The sequence below is a fragment of the Podarcis vaucheri genome, assembly GCF_965113315.1.
Source record: "Podarcis vaucheri genome assembly, chromosome: 12".
Classification (NCBI taxonomy): Eukaryota; Metazoa; Chordata; class Lepidosauria; order Squamata; family Lacertidae; genus Podarcis; species Podarcis vaucheri.
The window spans coordinates 35,035,930-35,061,207 of NC_138750.1; the positions used below are offsets into that span (position 1 = coordinate 35,035,930).

Consider the following 25,278-nt stretch of genomic DNA (forward strand, 5'->3'; position numbering starts at 1 on the left):
GACCTTGGGGAGAGCCATAGTTCAGTGGAAGTTTAGTGCCAGAAGCTCCCAGTTCCCAGAATCTCTTGATCCAGGATCTCAGGAAGTTGGGCTTCCAAGCCCTTGGAATACATGACCTTGCTACAATCTGCATTGTGTCTACCCACTTCTGAAGTTTAGTGATTATTTTGAAAAGTTCCACCTTGAACCAAAAAGTCAGATACACTTGATGAAAGAGTTGAACCATCTTTTAATTCACAATAAAGGCACTGCATGGAAGAGTACAAAGAATTTGAACACACATGTGTTTTACACAGGGATTTTCAGGTCTCAGGTGAAACGAAACTCCATGTCAAGATCACGATATATTCTCCACCTTGAGTACTGGGTCCTAAGAACAAAGACGTGTTGAGCATCCCCATAATTTTTAATCAAGTGCAGGCCTGTCAAGGAGTTTACCAGCTCTTCCAAGACTTAGAGCCTTTTGAAGACTCATTTATAGCCTGGCGAATATAATTATTTCCATTTTTGCCAACTTGTGATTGAACATTTCTCTCCCTTGCCATCCCATACTTTCTCCACTAAACCCTTCTACTCAAAGTGACAAATCCCTAGGGACAAATCTAGTTTTAGCCCTCAGATGCATGCAGATAGAGAAACACATAAAAGAATGATCAGACATGAGATAATGCCAAAGAATGTTTTCTGAGATACACATTTTACCTTCATGGATGTTTCCTGCTCTTTATTATGGTTCTTCAAAGCTTTCTTTGATGCTTTCTTTGCAGTTACTCATAGAGTATATCTGAATTATATGGTCCCTTTACCTTTGCTGTAGTCACTAAATTACAAAAGGTGACAGGCAGACCACATAAACACACAATACACTAAGAAAGCTCCTAAGAAAGCTCAACTGAAATCAGTAGAAGCCACACAAGAGAATGATGTAGCTTGAAACTGCATGCTCCATGTTCCATTTCTCATGTAAACATTCAGACCGATTTCCATCTCCTTCACTTATAAGGTTCCATTGGCTTCTATGTTGCCAACAGGCTGACCATCAAAGACTCTGTAGTCTATCCTTATTTGCACATCAAGGTAAACCATAGTTAATATGTCTATCATGCCTGCTTTGTTCCTCTCTGTTAACATGCAGAAAACGCAATCTGAGATCCTTGGTTTAGCGTTGTGCCCAAATCAGGCACAATGGTTTGTTTTGGTGCAACAAACCATTATCACTAAGCTAGGAACAATTCTTTCTGCAGATTGCGGTTTGTCTGGGAAATCATAATTGACCATTTCATAGGTTTATCTTGAGCTATAAATAGCTTATTTCTTGTGTTAAGATTATATTTTAAAATCCTTTCCAAAAATCTATAAGAAGATTCTTTTTCAAGGGAAATAAAGTGATTTGTAATGTTTATGTCAGAGCAAGGGCATCACCTATTGCCAAAATAAAATAAGAGACAGCCGTACCTTGGTTTTCAAACAGAATACGTTCCAGAAGTCTGTTCGACTTCCTAAATGTGAAACAATAGCAGAAGCCGCATCGAACACTCGGCTTCCAAAAAAAGTTCAAAAACCAGAACACTCACTTTCGGGTTTAGATCGTTTGGGAGCCAAAACGTACGAGAACCAAGGTGTTTGACAACCAAGGTATGACTGTACTCACCAAACTGTCATTTAGCTGAGATTTACCAATCTCACAGGCTCCTCTAAACAAATGTAAATGCAGAAATAATTTACACTGCAGAGGAATTGTCAGTTGCAGAACAACTGTCCCAAAGACTCTCCCACTTGTCACTCTGCTGCAGAACACCTCCAATATGTCACAACACTCCAGTACCCAATTGTTAATAATTGGGACTCATTAGCCCAATAAAGATCTGCTGCAGGGACAGTTTAATAGTATAGATTTATATCATTTTATTAACACCTGCCCCAACAAAGAAATACACTCCAGTGTAGCTTACAACAAGCAACACAATAAAAAAGACAATCAAAATATTAACACAAATACCTTCATTGTAACACTTTTGTGTGTTTTATTGGAGCCCCAATAAAAATATATACTGTGAAACTTACTTCGATGTAAATTATTTCAGGAATCGTAAAATAATCATACAATAAAAAAGAAATGCCAAATATAAAAGTATGTCCTGCAGCCTGCCTTTTATTTAATGCAAAGCATTTTGAAATATTAGCTTATGTTTTATACTGTATGTTACATCTAATTTTAAGTATATTTTAGATTATACTGCAAAGTAGTTTTTAACAGAGTAAAACAGGACAACAGTAGTGGCAATATTGCCTTTGGACTAGTCAAAATATAATGGCTAATGTCAAATAAAGAACAAAAACGAACAGTACAACATACAACCTAGATGATCAGGGATTGAGACCCCCTTGCCATCAAATTTGCAAGAAACATAAATTCTAACAGCCTCATTTAAACTGTTTATTCCTTCCTCTAGAAATAATTATTCATATCCTCAAATATGATCACAATCTAGTTCTTCTGCTGATATGCATGCAACATCATACAGAATTTAGTGCAAATTAGATTTTCTAAGCTATCACTCAAGTTAATTAATAGAAAGTCATCTCTCATTTACCATTAAATAAATCTCTAATTCATTAAAAACAATGTCTGGTCTCTTCTGTGACATCTGATTAAACACGGCTACAGAACTGAACATGCAAGGACACTATTTTCCAGTTTCAAAAGGAATATCACATTTAATTAGCTGTTATTGCACACATACAAATATACAGCACACCTAGATCTGTCAAACTTTATAACATAGTTTTCTCAAGAAAAAAACACATTAAGGAAACATTTAACATTTGTTAGTGTCATACAAAAGCAAAGCAGTGGATCCAGAATAAGTTCCCCTAACATCAATGGAACCTAAGGCATAACTAGCATCCCAGTGATTTTGATGGGAGTTAAGTGTACCTAATGTAATCTAGAAGATTCATCCCACAGAGGAACTTTCCCCAGCCTGATAACCTCCAGACAGCATGGCTGAAAGTCAGGGCTGATAGGAATCGTAGTCAAAACCACCTGGGTGGTACTAGGTTGGGGAAGGCAGTCACGGAATATTAATTTTAAAAATGTGTATCATGTTTTTAAATAACCATGTTGCACATTCCTTTTGAAATACTTGCTTTTGGCACAGAACAAATGTATCCTCTTCCACTCAATCCCTGGTAAAAAGAAAATAAATGAACCCTGTGCACAATAATTATTCATATACACTACAATAGTGAGCACAGGGAAGTTCAGCTAAACTTTAGTAGGAATAAGACCTGTGAATTGAATATGTGGGTCAGAGGATACCTCATATAGTTAAACATGTAACTATTTGATCTTTTCCAATACTGCAACCCATCAATTTTACATTTGACCCATATAAATTATAGGATCAGTGGTAAACTTTTGTGTGTGTGCGCGCGCATAAACACATACCCTGATTTCACTCTCTAGTGGGTACAGAGGTTTGCAATGGAAAAACTGATCAAGATATAAACCAGAAACATATGTGCTGATGAAAACAAACAGCAAATGAAAAACTGCTGAGTCCCAAGGAAATATAGTATGAAAACCCCAAAAACTACACCAGCAGCCCATTCTGAGCTGTGGATGCAGACAATTCTGTATTTCATAAAAGGGGTAAAATAGAATCTGGCACTGTTCAATGTTTCTACAAAGTTGTGCCTAATGTTAGAGAACTTAAAGGCTGTTCTCCCAAAATGAGCCAGTTTATTCACTATCATGTACTTCTTACCCATTTATTAAATCAAAGTGCTCTTGTAATATGCAATGTCTCCCTTTGAAAAGGCAAGCCCTGAACTAATGTCAACACCTGGATAGCTTATCTGGAATTAAAAGGAACTCTGCTCGAGGAGTTCAAGCTGTAGATTATAACGGAATTGCCAGGTTTCACACAGGTACTTTCAAACTTTGTAAGGGACATCACAGAGGATGGAAAATGTCAACGCTTAACCAGACAATGACTCAGATTGTGTCACAAAGTAAATGAGCTACGTAGCACACAACGCCTCGGTATTTTACATCAAGTGATCAAGGTACATTTGATTCAACAACTACGATTCACACAGCACAGAATTTTCAAGCGTAAAATCGTACCAAAACCTTGTTAGGTTGTCATTGACATCATAGGAGAGCAACGGTCTGGGGAAGTCATTGCATGCGTCTTGCGCTGCCAGGACATGTGGTGCAAGCGTGAAAGGTACATCACTGAGAAGTTCCAACATAGAAGGTTGGCTTTCCATGTTCTGATTTTTCTCTGTCCCCACCTCAGGCAACTTTGGTTGATTCTCTGAATTTGTCTAAGGAAACAGAAGAGAGAAAAAGAGAGAAAATGGGTATTATGAACGCTGCACTTGTTCACAGTGGCCTTCTTGCGCGCCGTCGTTGTGAACTGGCTTGAATAAAATTGAAACAGTCAATTCATGCCATGATGTGGCCCCAAGCGAAGCCAAAGCCGTAATCGCAGGTGACAAACGAAGTGCCTCCTGTGAATATTGTGCTCTGGGAAGACAGGGAACATTTGTGTGTGAGGATGGTAACACAGTGTCTACGTCGGCACTGCTGTTAAACGAGCATCTCTCTTTAAAAACGCAGCTGCACAAAGCCATTACTTTAACCAGATAGTGATCTAAAGAGACAAGCGTTATTCTAGAGGTTCCAGTATTCATTTACATGACTCAATCCTGTATCAGCAACTCTTAAATCAGATTACAGGGGCCTTTCCACACAAGCAGCTTACTAGACTATAAATGTGTGTGTTTGTTTCTCTTTGGTGTACGTTGCCTACACGCAAGACTGTCCTCCGGTCACATGGAATACTGCGTTTTTCAAGAGCAAAAAACAATAACATTTTGCAGCTCGATAATCTGATGCTTTCCCCAGACAGTGCATTTATTGCTATTGTGATTAATAAGCAGGGGAAAGTGGCCTGAAGGAGGAAAGGTCACAAGGCCTCTGTTGTTGGTAGTTTTCCCTGAACAATAAGAGCAACTGTGCATGCTGGATCAGAGCACCTACTTTCCCCTGTAAGAGAAAACATGCTGTCAGGCATGATGTCCTTGTTTAACGGCATAAAACAGAATTAAAATCCCTAGAGTCTTGTTTTGTTTGCTAAAACTACACCCCAGGGAACACCTGCTTGCAGTTTAATTGTTGCACAAATGTAGGACTTCAAATAATGACCCATATTAATATAGCATGTGAGGGAAAATATGTTTAAAGTTAACTGCACTCATTTGAAAAAAAAAGCTGGAGAAAGGAAGGTAACTTCATATGTTGTCCTGTCCCATTCGTTCCTCTTCCTTACAAGTGGAATGAAATGGATTTGGAAGAAATGCCATGCTGAAAACAATAGAAGTTATTCTTTTATACAGCAGCGCTGCAAGCAGTAATGAATGATTTACAAAAATCCTGTTCTGAATCTTTAGCAGACAAAAGAGAGGTTAAGCTCTTGTTTTCAAATGGCTAAACACCCTAATTATGACAATTTGCAATGTATTGTTTCATTCCATCTCGCTTTTACAGGCACCCTGCTTCTCCTCTTCTGGTGTTGGGTTCCATACCTAGTTCATTTGGCTAAATAAGGATTAACATTTCAGTCTTGTGGGCAATGTATGCAAGAACTACAGCTAATATTTCTGAAAGCCATGGTGTTTGAGAAACACAACACTTTTATAAAAGCAGGAAATTAACTTACCAGAAAATTCTATCGTTACCAAGTTAAGGCTCTGTGCTCCTACATTTCAAACAGAAGAAAATGCAAGCTAAACTTAAGTAGGGGAAAACATCTGCTTCTATGTGCATCTTCTCAATCCATTAGGTTTTCTGGGGGGCCTTGTTTGGTAGACCACCACTATCAGAAGCAAGGCTGGCCATGTCTGTGAAAAGGGACGCCTTGGTAGCAGGACCATATCTTTCCTCCTTAATCAGTAGCAAACACTGTGTTTCATAATGCTTATGGAGCAGTATTTAAATGTATTAATGTGCTGGGTTTTATGAATTTATGTATAACCATTTTAATGTCATTTTACTGTGCTTAGTTGTATTTTGTAGTGAATGAGGCCCATCCTAGGACCATCCACTATGGAGAGACATAAAGAAACACTCTCGCCTACACATATGCAATCTAGCCTGAATATGATGTAAAATGCATTAACTATAAGATTCAGAAGCCTGAAATTGCCATGACCTAGAATTGTATATACACCTCCACTACCAATTCTGCATTGTAAGGCACTCATTTTTTCCGTATCTCAATTTCCTTCTGTTTTGCTTTCGAATTTGGTCCTTTTCTGACATCTTTTTAAATCATCCTATTGAAGGGAAAGTGCTTCTCTCCTTTTTAGTAACAAATCCCTCTTCGTTCTCTCAACTGCATTGCTGCAATACGAGGAAATGGTAAGGCAACAGCGACAACCCAGTTGCGTGAACTTCTTTTCCTCCTTGCAAGAGTTTGCTTTATAAAACCATCAAGAAGCAAAGCTCATTGGAAAGTAGGAGAGGGGGGAAGGTCTCAAAACCCACTGACTTGCTTCCTTGGTTTTCAAACATCAGATGGCTCTAATTAACTGTTTCCGCTTCAGTCTGTGCAAACCTTGCACATTCTAGGAAGAAGCATATTGCTTTTCCCCATCTCTTAATAAGAACATGAGCTGTCATGTGCAATCAAAAGTACATCACCAGATATATCTTTTTCCCATATTATGCTATGTTTTCCCTATGAGAGTAACCTGCAGAAACCATGCCATGAAATAAAACCATAAAGCAGAAAATGGCTCTTAAGAGATGGGCAATAAAAATTTCAGAAGGAGTTCTGTAGTTGAAAATTTAACAGCTTCAAATGATAAACAAACAAACAAACAAACAAACAAACAAACAAACAAACAATAAAAGAGATATGGAGACTTTGTGAAGTTAATGCTACTTCTATTTGGTCCTTTAGTTTATCTGTCTTCAGAATACATTATTCTATTTAAATTTGAACAGTTATGAATGCTCAATCAAATATATTCTAAAAGAAATATTGTGTAGGAAGTTCCGTGTAAATAAAGGATTTTAGGTATACAATTCCATTAAAAAAATATTTTTAATGCATATTGCATGGTAAACATGTGTGGGTTCTTATGTAGGGCAAAGAAGCTGTGTTAACTGCCCCAACGAGATTTAAAACCATGGGTTGTATCCAATCACGCTCCTCCAAAGATAGAAGGCTCTTTGAACTAGCAGATTTTTCTGTGAATAGAAAGGGGGGTGATTTCCACAAGTTCTCCTTCTTTCCTGAAGCCTACACCACCCCAGCTGTCAGGAGCAGACTGTGGGGTGGTGGAAGCAAGAGGGGACTACAGAAGGAAGAGGGGAACAAGCAAAAATCATTTCCCCTCTTTCCCCTCAGGGAAGTCTCTGCCAGATCAGGGAGCCTTCTGTGAATAAAGGGACACAACTGGATGCATGTATCATTTAGAGACTACTACCTAGCACACTGTTTCATGTATTTAACTCTCAAAGAAGTTAACAAGTCTGAAAAAGTTGTGTGGATAACCTTAGGGGACTTCATGCTGGCACTGGGATGGGCCAAAGGCAAAAATGAGTGGAGCAATTAATGTCATTACACACACACACACACCTCCCTCTGCTATCCAGGTAAGCAAAAAGCATTCCCGAACTCACCATGAACACCTCCCTTGTTCTCTTATAATGGCAATGGCGCCCACCTGGGAGGTGCAGGAACTCGGTTCCGGTGAGTTCCAGTTGAAAAAAACAACCCCTGCTGCAAACCCTACTCCTCCAAATACTTCATAAAGATCTAGGTAAACTGCAGGTAAACAATGAACTCTACCAATGGTTAAAGAAGAAACAAGAACAACAAAGCACTTGAGCAGGCTTCCAAATCCTGGCCAATTAAGTTTGCCACGGGGGTACCGAATTACACACATTTAAAAAAACCATGGACAAAATGTGTTATAACTGGATAGTTTAAAACCAGATTTCTTTTTAAACAAAATGTGGCACCTACACATCAGTACTAGGCTGACTAAAAAGGTATTGTTTTGTATATAAGATCTTATCAAGTTAGGTTAACCTTTACTTCTCAACCATAGCAATTAACTAAGCTTTTCCATGCCTAGCTTCGGACAAACAACATTGGTGACAAGAGCAAGGGCGGTATCTGTCAATCCCAAAATGTTATGCCAACTCTCACAGTACTAAGTATGGAAGCATGGGACAGCACCTTATCAATCCTGTTAACTTGGCAAGCTGGTTTCAACACGCATATCACAACAAAACAGCGCTGCGCAAAGTGAAGGTTAAAAATTGGCTTATGCTTCCATGCTTGTCTTTTCCAGCACACACAGTAATTTACAGCAGTGTGTTTGGAGGATTTGTCATTCTACCTTAGACACGCTGATTCTGCATAACATTCACCTTTACCCAGCTTGTCCCATTGCGAAGTGTGGGGCATTCAAAACATATTCTTCAACAGTTGCCTACACAAAATGCTGTCAGGTATACCATCATCACAATTTCCAAGTAAAGTGGACTATCAATTCAAATAATTTTGAAGAGCGTCTTTAACATTTTACATTAGAAATTCAGGGACCATAGATAGGCTGCAATGACAGCTGACGGTAAACATTTATTTAGAAAAGCAGGTGCTTTTCTTGTTCAGCAATGTTCTCTCAGCACCCATTATCTAAATGCTGTATGTTCACAATTCAAAGAGATGTTCACAATTCAAAGAGATGAGTAATAGTACAATATCCTACAATGGAAAGCTTGAGCTTGCAGACAGAACTTCAGTGGCAAATGTTAATAACGCAGGACACATCGGCCGAGACTCCATTATTTCTGAGTTTTAACAAATTAGGTATATTTGGAGAGGGCAGTCAGCAGAACAAAGCAGCTACAGCAGAGGGTTTAGATCATGGGTAGGCAAACTAAGGCTCAGGGGCCGGATCCGGCCCAATCGCCTTCTAAATCCGGCCCACGGACGGTCTGGGAATCAGCGTGTTATTACATGAGGAGAATGTGTGCTTTTATTCAAAATGCATCTCTGGGTTATTTGTGGGGCATAGGAATTCGTTCATCCCCCCCCCCCCAATATAGTCCAACCCCCAACAAGGTCTGAGGAACAGTGGAGCAGCCCCCTGCTGAAAAAGTTTGCTGGCCCCTGGTTTAGATGGAAAACCCAGGTTCAAATCCTTTCCAGTCAACGAAGCCCACTGGATCAGGGCTGGTGCGGTGGGTGACTGTACTCTGAACTCGACTGCGGTGAATGTTCCCTAAACTCATGATTCCTGCAATCAGTTTCAAGAGCTGAAGGCAGACCTTGATCAGCAGCTAGGAAATATAACTTTGCTGACAAAGCCAGGGCAGAAGGAGTATCTCTCCCTAGCCAATCAGGAAGTCTCATCATGTCAGCCAATCATGGGGGGAAATAATGCACTGTGCCATAACACACACAATCCTGGCCCTAGCCTCAATAGTCCTTAGTACAAATCCCTGTTCATCTAACATCCCCTGGTCTGGTTCACATGTCACAATAAGCTGCATGATGGCTTACAATGAGCAAGCATGTTGGTACCTCCCTTGTTTCATGAGAGTAAATGAACCAGAGCACTGATTTAGTATCACATGCAAACCAATGCTTATGGTTTCTTTCTATCCAAGCAAACCAGGAGAGGAAGCCAAATCAGCACGCTCTGGCACGCTTGCTCAATCATGGTATTATGCACAAACCAAGTCACACACATGTCTTCAGCTGAAATCACAGAGAGATTTCAGAGCTTGCTAGAATGACCTTGCTCCCCACCCTCCCCACACATCCAGTGAATGTATGAGGTTAATGTGAACAAGGTTAGCAGCATGCATGGATCTACTTGGGTTAAGTACAGCATCTTGTTTCCACGGCAGCCAACCAGATTGTCCTTGGAAGCCTACAATAGCCTCATCCTATTGTCAAACACAGAGGTAGCCACTGACAGCCTGAACCACTTGCAGTCATTGATAGACTTGTCCTACTTCTGGGTGGATAAAGATGACCACTTTACCATATATTCTACCACACACCTGCACCTCACTGACTAACAAGGAGGAGCAATTTTTATAGCTGTTCCTTTTTGAAAGAGGAGAAGGAACAGTTAAAAATAAAATGTGCATGTCCTTGAGAAGATTTAATTTGAATTGAGATGAATCATGAGAATGGCTGTTCTTTTGGGAATTATGAAGTACAGTCAGCATCCTGTGGGGATGTACAAGGTGTTCCCATAGAGTATAGTGGGACATCAATGCCAGGCTGAGGGAGAAATTCTGCATTGGTCTGTAGTAGTTTTCCTTTATTTTCTCAAATCAGACACAAAGGCTGCGAATACTAAATTGCCTGAGAAATTTGGGGCTAAATGCATGAGTATTCTTCAGAACAACTCATTAAACAGCTGAGGTGAGAAGCAACTACTATGAAAAGGTACTGGTTTTTGGCTGTTCCTCATTTTCAGATTTTGCACAAATGTCTTAACAGGGTTTGCAAAATGAAGCTTATAGGAACATGATGCTAAACAACAACAACATACTTGCGGGGGGGACATGAAACCTCTCTCAAAGTTATCTCAAGACAAAAGCATATATAAGAACTCATCTACATCCATTGTACAACTCTGAATTGCCCTTCTAATCTCTTTTAAAGAGTTCAGGTAGAGACTTCCTGCATTTTTATAAAAACAGGATCCTCTCCAGTAGCAATTTCTCTGAATTGTAGCAAAGAACAGCTCATTCAGCTTTGGCATGACTTCTGCTCCCAAACTATCACTGCTCAGTTCTATTTAGGAACTGGAAAAATCAAAGTGAAGCTGAAGCTATCATCCTGTTACCAAATATTTGCAAGGTGTGTTGCAAAAATGGAAAGACATTGTGATGATAGAAATACAAAGTGCTGGAGGAAGAGTGCATGCTCAATAATTCCTTTGCATCAGCTTAATTATTACGAGAAAGGGCAAAAGAGCAAGCATCAGGGATTGATTATAAATGATAGCAACTTTTTCTGTACTCTCTGGATCTTTTAACATTGCTGTACTACAGCTGTTGCCAAGATTCCTTTCAGCTCTGCTCGACCTCATGAACCAATCATCCAGTTCAAAGATGCAGAAGGCTTTCCATTCTCCTCTGTCTGCCTTGACCAGCCTGAAGGGCATCTTTCTGAAGAGCTTAGTATGCAGGACATATACATGTATGTATGTAATTCTTCTGTGCTGTGCCACAACACAGACACACCAAAGTCTGGTACTGATCACAGAATCCAACATCTTGAGAATCTCAGCTTTCAATATTTTAAAAGCAAATTTGCAGGACTTACAACTGTGAAGTTAGCCTTCAAAGTGCATGGGCAATTGTTGAAACCCCAGAGGGAGTTCAGCAGGATTTCTAATGGGCTGAGCTCTTTCTACAAGTAGAAGATAATGCAAAATTTGCACACAGGCAAATTTGCTAAAGTTGCATGATTTATATAACTTTTTTTCTGCCTTAGCACACATTTTGTTGGTGGGAGAGTGTTAAAAAAATATCTGCGTGTTTCCAGTTCCAACCCACTGCCTCTTCAGAAACAAGCTGACCTCAAACCTTTGGCTCTTTGTGTCAAACTGAGTATGCAAGTCTACTTTGAGATGAACACACTACAAGTTGAGCCACACTTTCAGGTTTTCACCAGATAGCTTTGGACCAAAGCCAGCTCCCAAGCAGAGGAGATGTGAAGCTTGTGTCTTTCATATGAACTCTAAAGCACAAACAAGGGTCAATAAAAGACAGCATTTGCCCACTTGCCTATAATGATCACTGGTTCCTTTTGAACAGTAAACCTGAAACTCCAAGACTAAAGCCAAGTGTCTGTTTTGAAGATCAAATAGCAAGACAATAAACTGACCACTTGTTAATTTCTTTGCTGGTATAGTACTGGGTAACATATTTATTTTGACCACTCGAAGTATAAGTCACCCAATAAAGCAGGAGAAGAGTATAGTGAAGAATCACAATGAAAAATAAGGTTGGGGGGCAAATATGTGAATTTGTGATCAGCTTCACAAAACAATATTTGGATGCTTTCTTATAAATAACTGACAGGAAGCACCAATACATTTGGCATCTGTTGAAGAAAAGCACATCTGGCCATCAGTGCAAAATGCAATGTCAAAGAAGCAAGCATAAGTTACTTTTACAAGGTGACAGTAGACAAATACAAACCACAGCAGTTATTTCTACAACTACCTTCTTTGTTTCTTGTACCAGTCTATTCCCCAGGGCACTCCAACACAGATGTTTGATAAGCTTTATAAATCCTAATTCATGATCATGCCATCTGTCAGAATCAGATGAGGTTTTATTTATTGTTACAGGTATTACATACTATGCTGTTGGTTGCTGCAAAACAAAACAAAGCAACAATTATTCTCTTAATTTTCTTAATGAGTCAAAGAGAGAATTAAAGGGGGATAGGTGAAATGATAGCTGTGGGCTCTGGCACTGCAACTCAGTATTCATTCTTAAGGGCAGAACTCTGTATTTTGAAAATAAGATTGGAGCAACCAAAAGACATTTAGACAAGGACTATGATAGCAAAGAACAAAAGGAGGAAATGGCAAGACTATGAGGATTGCACATAGGTGAGCAGTAAATGAAGCAGGAGGGGGTGGGGAGTCAAGAGTATAAGCCAGAGATTCAAGGCTGAACAATTCAGTCAAGTAGCGTTTGGAAAATCATCAACATAAATTATTGTTAATGAAAATTCCTATGGTAGTTTTCCATGCACAAAGTCATTGACAATCTTTACAGCAATTATGTGAAACAAAGTTAAACTATAATCCAGCAAGCTGACCAAGGCAACCCAGCAAACCTGATGACTGACTGGGGCTTGGAACTTGAGTCTCCCAGTGCTAAAAACCACCTTGGCATACAACCACCCTAATGCAGTACATTTGTCAACCTACAATAACCATATTAGTGATCATAAAAAGTTGACAGTCTCATGATTTAAGAGCAAAGATCAGCATTAGGAGAACAGATGGATTTCTCAGTCCTCTCCCATCGTCTTCAAAGGTTAATTTCAAAAGAGGCTAATGTTAAAAGGAAATAAACTATGTATATTGCCTCTGCAGACAGGAATGTTTTCCTTTTTTAACCTGAGCTTTTTTTGCAATATAATTTAATTAAAATTATTTTTTTGTTAAGCAAGGAGAATGGATCCAAATGACAAAGGCCATCATCTCTAATAAGCCATACAACTCTGACAGTGAGCTAATTGTAGAATTGTATAGTTTCTTGTTTAACCTTCTTGCCACTCTCCTCTAGGAAGTCTTAGTTCTGGTTCAGCAAACTGCTGTCAGCAGCACATTACTAAAAAGTCAACTTTGCTCCATTACTGGAAATTACAATTCAGAAGACCTTGTCCACTGTCACCCCTTTTAGATGAGCAATACCATCACCATGGATGCCCCTAAACCCAGGAAAATTACTGTGACCAAGGTTTCAGTGCTCATAAATGTCAGCACTGCCTAAAAGCAGTAGAACAGAGTTGAAGTCCAAGGTGGAATTTGAAGCACTTGTGTTCAAGGAAGGCATATACAAAAAGAGAACATTTCTTGGGGATACACAATATATTTAATACAATTGTGATTATGTAAGATAGGTTCCTTCATATGAAGCAAACCTTCATATATTTATTATTGGGGGGGGGGAGTTGGAAGTGTTTGCTGTATATCCTTGCGCAATGTTTTCCAAAGAACTTCTTGACATGCAAATACATGAAATATGACTCACTAGTAGCTATGCCCTTCTTGTTTATTCATAACCACACAAGCATTTCTGTCTCCATTTCAATGCATAGCTTAGAACACAAACATCTATCAACTTTACAGTTTGTTCTTTGTAATGCACAGGCATGGAAATAAAGGTTTAAACATCAGTCAATGTCTGCAAACTTCCTAGGAAAAGTGATCTATTTGTTTTATTTTATTCAGCCTGTTTAGAAGCTTGCCTATACACAGCAACTAGAGATGTGAAGACTTAGAAAACATAAAAATGGGGGGGGGGGGAGCTGTGAAAAAAAATTGTTTTCCCCTCCATGACATTTCATCTCTAACAGCAACCCATAAAAAGATAGAAATAAACAATAAAAGTGGTATCAATAAATGTTTTAAGTTGACAAAAACAGATAGTTTGATCTTAAATATTTCTATGTGAACACCAATTACATCTTCCTAGGATTTCTGTGAGGCAATACATGTTAAAATTACTGCTTCATGCACCATTTTGCATTTTTCTCCTTGCTAATTTTCCTCACATTTTTTTCTGTCCTGTGGGGAATATTCGGTCCTCCAGATAATGGTGAGTACAACTCCCATCATCCCTGGCCATTGGTCATGTTTGTTGGGGCTGATGGAAGCTGTTGTTCAAAAACACGCTGCAGAGCCAAAGTATGAAAGCAGTCAATTACTTGCTCCTGGAATCCTACCATTCTGCCTCTACTATAAGGCTTGAAGCATCTTCAGAACAAGCCACACAGGCAATCAGGATTCTTGGGATAAGAAAAATGCTACCCAAAGCAGTTTTGGTATATATGTAGTGTGATTGCACAATAAAGAATACACACAGTCTTCAGACATAGCCTTATTCTTTTGGTCCCTTGAGAACAAATTCAGGGATCTACCATATTCAAACATGAAAAAGTGATGTGCATGACCAGTCCCAGTATTATATTTTTCACCGATTCACTTACCTGTGGATAATCTCAAAAGCACTAGCAAAGAGGGCAAATGATATACCAAAAGCTGTTTTCAGAAAGGACTGCAGTGATCAACTAGACTTCCCTCATTCATTGCTGCATTTCATATTTCAATATTTTCCCCTAAGCTCCCCAAATAAAAAACAAAGTGGTAGCAGGCAACAAGGTGGCGACAGCTGTCACTCCTTGTGCCATTTAAATAGGTACAGTGGGGGGGGGGGGAAAACAGCAGCAAGAGTATGGGTAGCAGCAGTCTTGTGATGGGGTTCACACACAGATCAGCTTTTTTGCCTGTAGTTCCTGCTATCCCCAATCACCTATAATTCACTTGAGGTGTTTGTCTTCCTCACTTTTATTATGCTTGAAAACATATTTTATACAAAGAATCATTCTTCCATGCTTCTAATGCCAATGAGGTTCCTGAATTCTTCTCATCAGCAATGAAATATTTGTTCCTTCTAATTTTCCTAGTTTGTATAATTTGTCCAAGTACACAGTACTGTATTGTGTTAGCATTGGCATTTCCCAAGATAACTTTCAGAAATGAACAGCTTTTCTGACTCCATCTTAATTTGAAAACTATTTCACAGTTTTTTCTCTCATTTTCTTTTCTTACTACCTAACGGTACTTTACTAAAAATTAAGGCCATTATCTTTTGTCTACTATTTTCAGTACCATTCTTTTCTTAGAAACATGATGTCAAACATTTCGTTATCGCTTTCTCCCTAGGTACCTATTCTGTCCATGTTCTCTAATTCCTCCCTACTGTGCAAACTAGGTCTAAAATAAGGACTCCTTATTGCTCGGCGAACCTTATGTAAGCAATTAATCTTTTGTAAAAACTTTCTGAAGTGTGATGGACAACACAGTTTGCCATATTTTTGGAACACTTCCTTAGGGTACATCTTATGTAGGTAGTTATTTATTTTGTTTTTTATTTATTTTTCAGAGGGAACTGCGACAAAATGTTGCATTGTACATCACTCCCTGCTTGGAATTCCAGATTCCCTTTAAATCTCCTCCCCCCAAGGTTTCCCTGGCAACAGTCATTAGGCATTTCATGCCCACTGGGCATGCTCAGTTCTTTCTAACTGATGAGTTTTTTGCTCCATTTGGGTTTCCCCACTTCATTTTTGAGGGGGGCGGGTTGGACGGGGGGTTGTATAAACTCATGTCCAATTAAATTCTCCATGGGTCCTATGGGCAGCTCTTTCTTTCTTCCATCTCTGGGGACATTTACAAATAGTTCCTCAGGGTGCAACAGGAAGTGATCTAGCCAAACAATGAGATGGTCCTTTCTACAAAACACACATACATATGTCCCAGGGTATGGTCTGAAAGCACAGGAGGCCATCACCTTGCTGGTCTAGGTCTGACCAGTACTCTTCCATTTCTCTCACCAGCCTTTCAATTTTCCCTGTCCGCCCACCATGGTAAGATTCTGGCCCCTGGTAAATGCAGCAGCAGCCTGTGCCACCAAATTATTATGGGGCTGTTTCCACCTCTCCCAGCAATAGGTAATTTCTGCTATAAATTTCTGATATCTCTCATAAGTATCTACAGTGGTGCCTCGCAAGACGAAAAGAATCCATTCTGTGATTCTCTTCGTCTAGCGGTTTTTTCGTCTTGCGAAGCAAGCCCATTGATGGATTAGCGGATTAGCACTATTAGCAGCTTATCGGATCAGCTGATAAGCGGCTTAGTGGCTTAGAAAAAGGGGGGGAGGGGAAAAAACCCGCAGGAACTCGCAAGACATTTTCGTCTTGCGAAGCAAGCCCATAGGAGATTCGTTTTGCGAAGCACCTCCAAAACGGAAAACTCTTTCGTCTAGCGAGTTTTCCGTCTTGCGAGGCATTCGTCTTGCGGGGCACCACTGTATAATGAGGTTTTGGTTACAAAAGCATGGGAAGATTTGAATCAGTATTAGTATATAGATGACTTGTTTGTTTATTTAAACCAGTCATCTCCCATCCATGAGTGTTTCTACTCTGAGGATAGCTTACATTATTAAATCAACAAAGTAAGAAATTTAAAGACACAGGGTTGTATCCAATGAAGTCATCCCATTATGCAAGTTGTTTTAGTTTTAAGTTGCTTTAACCATGGGTTGCCTCCAACATGAAACAATTAAAATAGTAAATATAAACATAGAACACTTTTCAGCATACATTAAACACAAATCATTTAAAAAAGAACTATTAAAAGACATCAGAGCAGGTGTTAGAAAAGCCTACCTGGAGAGAGTTTCAGAAGCAAAGTAGGTTCTATGTGTGACCAAAATCTGCTACCTGGAGACAAATTTCACTATAACATAAGGCATAGCTGCTACAGTAGCGTTTCATCTGTCCTATAAATGTATCTATAAATATATTTATAAATGTATGCCACCTGAATCTTTATATTCTAATATTTTTCATTGACTATGTCATTATACTTAGCCAAAAGAGACAATATAGTGGCCACAATACAAATGAAGACATATATTATGTTTACAGATATGAATGGGAATTAAAGGAGATACACAACTTAGCCATATTCAGAGCAGACCCACTGAGAAGAAAAAACAGCCACACCAATGATTTAAGTAACTTAAATCTATGGATTTCAATGGGTTTATTATGAATGGAACTAACACTGGATACCATCCAACATGTGCAACCACAATTTTATTTCATATTTTTACTACAGCAATTAGTAATGAAGAAACAAGCCATTTTCAAAGTCACTAGCAGCTTGCCTCTTTGGCAGCGAGTGCTACTGCAATGAACTAAAAAGTAAAGTGTTTGCAACACACACAGTTCCTTTTTCTGAACTCATTACAGTGGTACCTTGGGTTACATATGCTTTAGGTTACTGACTCCGCTAACCCAGAAATAGTACCTCAGGTTAAGAACTTTGCTTCAGGATGAGAACAGAAATTGTGCTCTGGCGGCACGGCAGCAGTGGGAGGCCCCATTAGCTAAAGTGGTGCTTCAGGTTAAGAACAGTTTCAGGCAGGGGCGCCGACTTATAAAAAATATTGGGGGGGCCCATACCGGGGTCCTGCCGCTGGTTCGCTCGGGTAGCCGGAGAACGCAGTTCGAGGTGGCGGTGTTGGGGAGAGACCCTCGCTCAGGGCGCCACGAGACTTGGCGGCCGGCGGCCTATCTGGGGGGTTTTGGAGCGTATTTCGGCGGAGCCGGAGTGATTGGGGAGGAGGGGGCTTGTTGCCGGATTCTTCAGCTGGGCCGGAGATCCGCTGCTGGGGGGTCCCTGGGCCGAGTTGTGAGCACGGCCTGCTGAAGGGAGATCCAGCCGATTGCACGACGGGGACGGCCGGGGCTCTCCAGCTAGGGCGCGCGGCTGGCTGGCTGGCGAGGGAGCAGGTGGGGAGGAGGCGGGGGACGACGGCAGCGCTCTGCTGGAGGGGCGCCTGAGATTATTGGGGGGGCGAATTTTTGAGGGGGCTCGGGCCCCCTCAGGCCCCATGGAGTCGGCGCCTATGGTTTCAGGTTAAGAATGGACCTCCGGAACAAATTAAGTACTTAACCCGAGGTACCACTGTAGTTATATTAATTAGTACTACAAATCTGAATAACATAACTTTTTAATGAACCAGATCTATTATAGGGATATACTGATTACAAGCAATGGACATCATATGTCCATAAAAGTAGATTAGCAACAGCTCGGAAGCAAAGAAAGAACCACCTCTAATCCAATGGTATGCTCCACTATCCTGCAAAATGACTTACGGTTTTGGCCAGTCAAACTGTCTTGACACCATCTAGTCGTTAACAGTACTACTCTTGCATATTTGTGTGCCTCCCATGAACACACACTTTCATATAAATGCTAGTTTAAAAGGGTTGTCTCCAACTAAGTATACCCAAAGTAGACCTACTAAAATGAATGAAGCTAAGTATGTCATGCCCATTGGATGACTAAGTAAGTTGTGCTCAGTGAATCTATTCTGAGTAGGACTAACATTGGCTACAACATTAAGTAGTTAAATAAAGCAATCATCTAAAAACTAAATCAAGTATACTGGCTTGCATATAGCAGTTGTAGCATTTATTCTTTTACACGTTAATTTTCAATGCTTTGTGTACTTTAAATCTACTAGAAGTCTTTTATGTTTGAGCCTGGTAAGGCTTTGTTTCCAGTTTATTCTCATCAGCAGTAAATGTTTAATAGATCACTGCAAGTAAGGGAAGAAGTCTGGCAAGATGAAGTAGGAGGGTATATACCATGTAACTTCATCCACCTAACAGAAAGTGATGATGTGAAGTTATGACGTGGGCTGGACTACAGAAACATAGGAACCTCCTCCCTTTCATAATAAAGTCCTGCCTCACTCCACAATATTGACAGAACTATGGTTGGGCTCCATCCTGAGTGTGGCCAGATTTGCAACTTGTGCCAGATGCTTTTGCTGCTCATAGAAAAAGTCAGCCTCCTCTGCATGCCTTACAGTGCTTGAGAAAAAAGAATTACGTTTTTTAAATCTTATCTAAATACAGAAAACCACAGCTGATGTTTAGTAACTCCTGCTAATACCAACCATATCCTTTTATCAGACAGAGTTAAAAGAGGGATTTCTGACCTGTGTAGTCTGGTCACCCTCAGGCCCTGAAGACTCATTGCTTTCTTCATTCACTGTATTGCCTAGAAGACACAATGCAAGAGATTTGTGTTATTGGTCCCTTTCGTGAATGCAACATCACTTACAATGTAAAAGTTTGCAGTTTGCTTCCCCACCAAAACCCAGCCCAAATCAAGACATCTAACACTGAAATTAACAGGCAGTGAGATGTTCAAGAAACAGCTGAAAAAATGAGACGTGTTCCATGTGCTTCAGCAAGCTTCTTATTCCGCAAAATGTTTCTCATAAATAGTTTCCTCATCACAAACTACTTCCCTCTCTTCTTATTGGAAACATTTTCAAAACTACTTATAAAATGCAAACTTGTTTATAAAAACATAGGTATTATTCAACAAAAGGGCACATCATGTCACACTGCATTTCAGTAGAGAGCTGTCATGTTTGCAAATTTTAACATCAAAGATGTTTTGCATTATAATGAAGATACTTCTGATGCACTGGGAAATTCACTGAAAAGGAGAGATCAAGCATTTTCAAATTTTCTGGTCTACCATGTTGAACCACGCTTATGTAATTATTAGTAGAGGTAGCATAGTTGTGGCCGACTGAGACCTCTGAATGGGTTCCTATTTCCTTCCTACTGTGAAATCTCATTTGTACTGTTTCGTTTGTGATCTTGCTATGCTGCCAAACTAGATATCTTTCACAACAACTTCTAAAATTAGGACTCACACAAAGCTAGAAGAAAGAGACACCACAACGATAACCAGCAACTGTTTTTGAATGCGGTTATCATTACTTTCAGCCTTCTCATGCTGCCTGAAAAAAAAAGTAGGGTTGAATGCTTGTTAATACAGAAGTCACACCTCTTGGGACACTGAAAACATGAAGCCCAAGCTCATCATGATGATGGCCTTACCTGTTGTACATATACTTGAGGACACACAATCCTTGTAGCTTCAAGTGGAACAGAGGGCTAGCACATATTCTATCTTTGATTCTGACAAAAGCTGCTTTTGGTGTGATAAAAGCAAGCCAGATGAACATCTGCAGGAGACTGTACTAAACAGGGCGTTCTGAAAAACTGTGTCACCATGAGCCTCCTGAAGGGCAGCAGAAACATTTGTTTTCCTGACAAGGGCAGCGAATGCAGGCTATTCTACTGGCCACTTCTTTAGAAGCAAGGCTAGCCAATTAAAGGAAAGGAGTAGGTGCAAAGACATAAAAAGCCCACCAAAGGTGGCCACAGGGAAACCAAAAGCTCAAAAATGTTGCAACTATTTGTCTAATGACTGCCCCCCTGAACCAAAGTGACATCTCATGATTAGGGATAACCACCCACCCGGTGTCTTCTCCAGACTTGGAGCTGTATTGTTATGTGTACATAGCAGATTTAGCAAAATATTAAAATTCAAGATTTGCATGAAGCTTAACAGAGTCAGAATGATCAGCAGGTCAGAATGACCAGCAGGTCAGAGTCAGAATGACCAGCAGGTTCAGGCCTATTTTCTCTCCTTCCTCACCTGCCCGTAAGTTATCATGTTGTTCTGCAACATATGCTTGGGAGAGCACTCCAGGCTTTATGTGGAAAACAGGCAAGCCTCATAAAATAACAGAAAAGTACTACATTATCAAGCTGTTTCAAAATCTAGCCATTTGTTCTGTGAAATCCACACACAAGGTTATTTTGACATCAAAACTCCCAAGGAACTCTACGTCTATAGATCTACCCAAAAGTCTCTCCCCAAACTGAAGACAAAAGTCTGGAGCCCAGTGGAACCAAACTAGGGCATGTTTCTCATTAGAATTCCATGTTTCAGTAGGTGGGAAGAGCACAGACACATTGGTCCAAAGCGTTCCATTAAAAAGTACAAATGACATTTTTGCTAATGGACCCATATCCTCAAATGGATCAAATCAAAACAAAAATAAAACAACATTGATCTTTCAGTTCCATTCCAAAAGCCCTGAAAGTCCTATCCACTGATATAGTACTATGAGTTAAGAACAGATGGAAGTGAAGGTAAAAGCATTTTAAATATTTCAGATTGTGGTGGCAACCAATCTAAGTACATTTTTAAAGCTGAGTTTGCACCTGGCACCACTGACAAAAAAAATTGAACATGTGGAACAGGCAGCATGATGGCAGCCCAAGGCAGTCCAACAGTTGTGCATACACAAAGAATGCGGAGTTAAGGCCCTGGGCAAGAAGAGGAGACACTCGAGTCAAAAACATTTGTGTTCCAAATCTGAGAGTCAAAAGATACTGCTCCTCATGCAAAAGTGTTCATTTGCAAAGAACAATTCTGGAGGGCAGCTTGTCATGTAAAACAAAAGTTTTTATTTTTAGCCTGATGAAAGCTAAGCTTAGAAAGATGCCAGACTCCTCCTGCACACACATAAAAGAGAGAGAGAACCTGAACTGTCAATTTACACATGCTTTCTGATATTTGCCAAGTTATTATTCCACAATACTGTGCACCCTTAATTTCATTACTGAATCCTACAGGATAAGAGCCCCAAGTCCAAACAAATTGCAGATATAAAGACCCAGGGGCTTGAGGAAAAACTGTCAAGTGCAGGCTCCTTTCATGCCCTTCAAACCCATGTGCTGAGTGGCGACAGCCCAGTTACGTAGTTGTTTCCTGCGGGGTTTCTTCTGGTATGAAAGCACCCACTTTGCATCAGTTATAAGACTCACTCCGGGCCGTTAGAGAGCAGGGGAGCTTGTGTAAGCTTCCATCCCTAATGGGAAGTGGGGAGAAACTGGGGTGCAAGTGTGCTTGTGTGTGTAAAGCGGGGCATCAAAAAGCGCTGCACCCGGCACTTCCCATTTCCTATCAGTCCCTTTCACCTCCTTCCTTCCTGTTATCTCTCTCCCCTCTTTCCTTCCTTGCCTGGCAACTTTCCATACTACAACCTTGCTCTCTTTAACAACTCCTGCTCTTGCAGGTGCTTGTGGGCAGCTGCTGCTGATAGCTGAAAGGCAACAGCGTGGCCGGGAGACAGACTGAGGTCCACCTGAAAGCCATTCCCAGCCCACAGCTTGATAATTCATATGGGTTTCTGCAACCCCAGTTGTAAAGACTTCCGAGCACCAGGAAGAAGCTGGTTTTCTGAAGCAGTGGTTCCCAAATCTTTTCAAGCCACTGCCCCCTTAGTTCCATAATCTCATCTCCAGTGTCCCCTAGAATCGTGGTTTGCACAACCCACTAAGGAAGACAGTAACACAGTAAAATTCAAAACATAAATGATTGATTGCACATTTATTTAGTTTAATTCAACAAAATTGATAAACTTGATCCAGTGACATCAGCTTTACAAAATTTGATAGTGATTTGCACCTGCCTGCCTCTTAGCGCCTCCCCTAGGTAATCCCACTGCCCCCCTCATGGTGCCCACTTTGGGAACCCACTGTATTGAAGTCTAGCAATACATAAACAAATTGAGAAAAGTGTATCTTTCTCAGATCTTTTTATGCTATTGCATAGGCATCAATTATTTTACCATAAGACTTCAAACCAATATATTCTCATCTACATATCTATCCTTTCAAGTTCTGGTTGAGCTTAAAAAGAAGTGTTAAAACCTCCATTTTGCAGCAGAGAATACTTAGCAGCACCCTTTTTTTGAAAACAAACAAACAAGGTTTTCATTCTGCCATCTGAATTTGGTTTAGCAACATTAAGGTTGGGCAACATTAAGGGACTACTTCACTTCTCAGAAGTTCCATATTATTATTATTTTAATTTTGCTTTCATGTACATGTTGAATTATGCTGCAGCTGCCTCACTACTGACCACTTCTGTCCTGAAAAACTGTAGCAGAGGACTGTGAAGGTCCTGATTAAAAAGCAAAATGTTAATGTGAGACAGGACAAACCGGGTGCAGCTGCTCCATTTCACTGAACAAGCACCTCTTCTCCATTCAGCTGTGAAGAATGGCACCGACTGTAAATTGTTCTCTGCTGATAGGTTCCACAGGAAACGCAAAACTACACTACTTTCAACTTTTCAAAGCCATTGATATTTTAAAAGAGGGTCCTCAATATACAGGGGATCGGGTGTGTGTGTGTGTGTGATGCTTTGTTGGTCTTCAGCCTTCAGTTTTGATCTTAAAATTTCCCCCTCTGCATGCAAAGCCACATCCACACAGAGAGCAACAGTTTGTGATAATTTGCCAGATGTGTTAGACAGGCAGAATCATTCTAATTTCAAGCAGAAAATACCCTTCAGCGGTTTAAGTCAAGAGACAGACTAGATGCACACCACAAGATTTGTCTTTCCCGAAACGCAACAGGCGAAACCCCCAACTTTAAATTATTTACCCATACGTAATCCTGCTGACTGCTATAGTGCAACTCAACTGTAAGTCATCACTGGATTATACTTAAAAGAGAAGATACCAACATCCACTGTAATCATCTGGTAAGATTAGATCCACCTTTTCTGGACATTTGTGCAGGGGGAATTGTGGCATTTGTGATCATGTACACATTTGTGATCACACAAACAGAATTATTTCAAGGGCAGGAGGTCCCTATTTTGCTTGGGCTGGCAAAAGGGAGGGGCTGTAGCTCGGTGGTGGAGTATCTGCTTTGCATGAATAAGATCCCATGTTCAGTTCCCTGCATCTTCAGGTAGAGCTGGGCGATATCCTTTTCTACTGCTGCCAGTCAGCTAGATTGTCCAATGGCCTGCATATAAAGCAGCTTCCTCTATTCCTATACTGGTCCATCTTTGAACTGTGGACATACATTCTATGCTGGTAAATTTATCTGGTTGCTGACATTTCACTGACAATCTTCACTGAACACACTGCATTTTTTATGCTTGCTGATATCACAAGACTCCAGCGATACTTGTAGTTTTTGTTCAGGGCACATTTGGGAAAGGCAGAGGAAGCCCAGGTCAGGACAACACAAGCTTTGCTGTAGATCTGTGAAAGCTGTGAGGCTATCCAGAATATGTTTACATTACTGGTGAGGGTGGAGCGGAAAAAACAGAAGGAAATCTACTGCAGGGTTCAAGATTATTGTTACATAGTTGAGAGCAAGATAGTTCCTCACTGTATCATTGTCTTTTATTGTTGATGTTTAAGTGTGTTTTTAATATTTTGTTCCAGGCTGCCCAGAGTGGCTGGGGTAATCCAGTCAGATAGGCAGCTTATAAATAATAAAATTATTAATATTCTCATCCATAACCATTATACTGGGGGGAAAGTTTCCTTCCCTGTGCCCTAAAACTCCCCCCATCCCCCAATAACAAATGAGATCAGCATTCTGTCTCCCTCTTCACTTATGAAATACTTATTCAGTGATCCATTTGAGTGTTCTTAATCTGCAGCAGCGGATTGTTCAAGGTCACCTACCTTTTGCTTTATGGAGGAGAGAAAATCCTGTCCCTATACCAGATCACAATCTCAATTTTGTGCATTCCAGAAATACTTAGCAGAGAGAGACGGTGTCATGCACAGCACTACCAAGACCCATTGGGGTGGAGTGGTAGGAGGAGACAAACATTAACAAACCAATGTTAACGTATTGCTTTTTTTCCTACTATGGACCTTTTTTGTGGGGGGGGGGGTTCCCCACATTGCTTATCTACTTCACCCTCCCTTTATCATCACTTCTTTAGCTCTTAATCATGCTCAGCAACAATGCCAGTCCCCTTGCCAGACACATTGGCTGTGATTCAAAGAGCTACATTAGGCGCGCCCGAGGGCTCAGACGAGACCGGTATAATTTTGCAGAACTTTTTTTCTCTTTGAAGAGCTGACTGCCATGCTGTATCAGAAATGGCTTTTTAGAATAGCGCTTGAGTTTCAGAAGTGGTTTGCCCCATGGTGTGGGGTGAGGCACTGTCTCAGAAAATGCCCAAAGACCCCCTGGAGAT

At 40.3% G+C, this 25,278-nt stretch overlaps 1 protein-coding gene across 6 annotated transcripts in view; it reads right to left on the reverse strand.

Annotated features, from left to right (window-relative positions):
- Window positions 1-1,875: 1,875 nt before the first annotated feature.
- The window catches only part of UMAD1 (UBAP1-MVB12-associated (UMA) domain containing 1), a 36,795-nt gene continuing 13,392 nt past the window's right edge, over window positions 1,876-25,278 (reverse strand). For 5 of the 6 annotated variants that reach the window (XM_082194046.1, XM_082194047.1, XM_082194048.1 and 2 more), the window contains exons 4-5: window positions 19,385-19,446; window positions 1,876-4,335 (exon numbers count right to left, since the gene is read on the reverse strand). In XM_082194046.1, the coding sequence (XP_082050172.1) occupies window positions 4,090-4,335; window positions 19,385-19,446 (308 nt within the window). In that variant the 3' untranslated portion in view covers window positions 1,876-4,089. The remainder of the gene's footprint in view (window positions 4,336-19,384; window positions 19,447-25,278) is intronic. The other variant, XR_014212652.1, reaches the window with a different exon arrangement.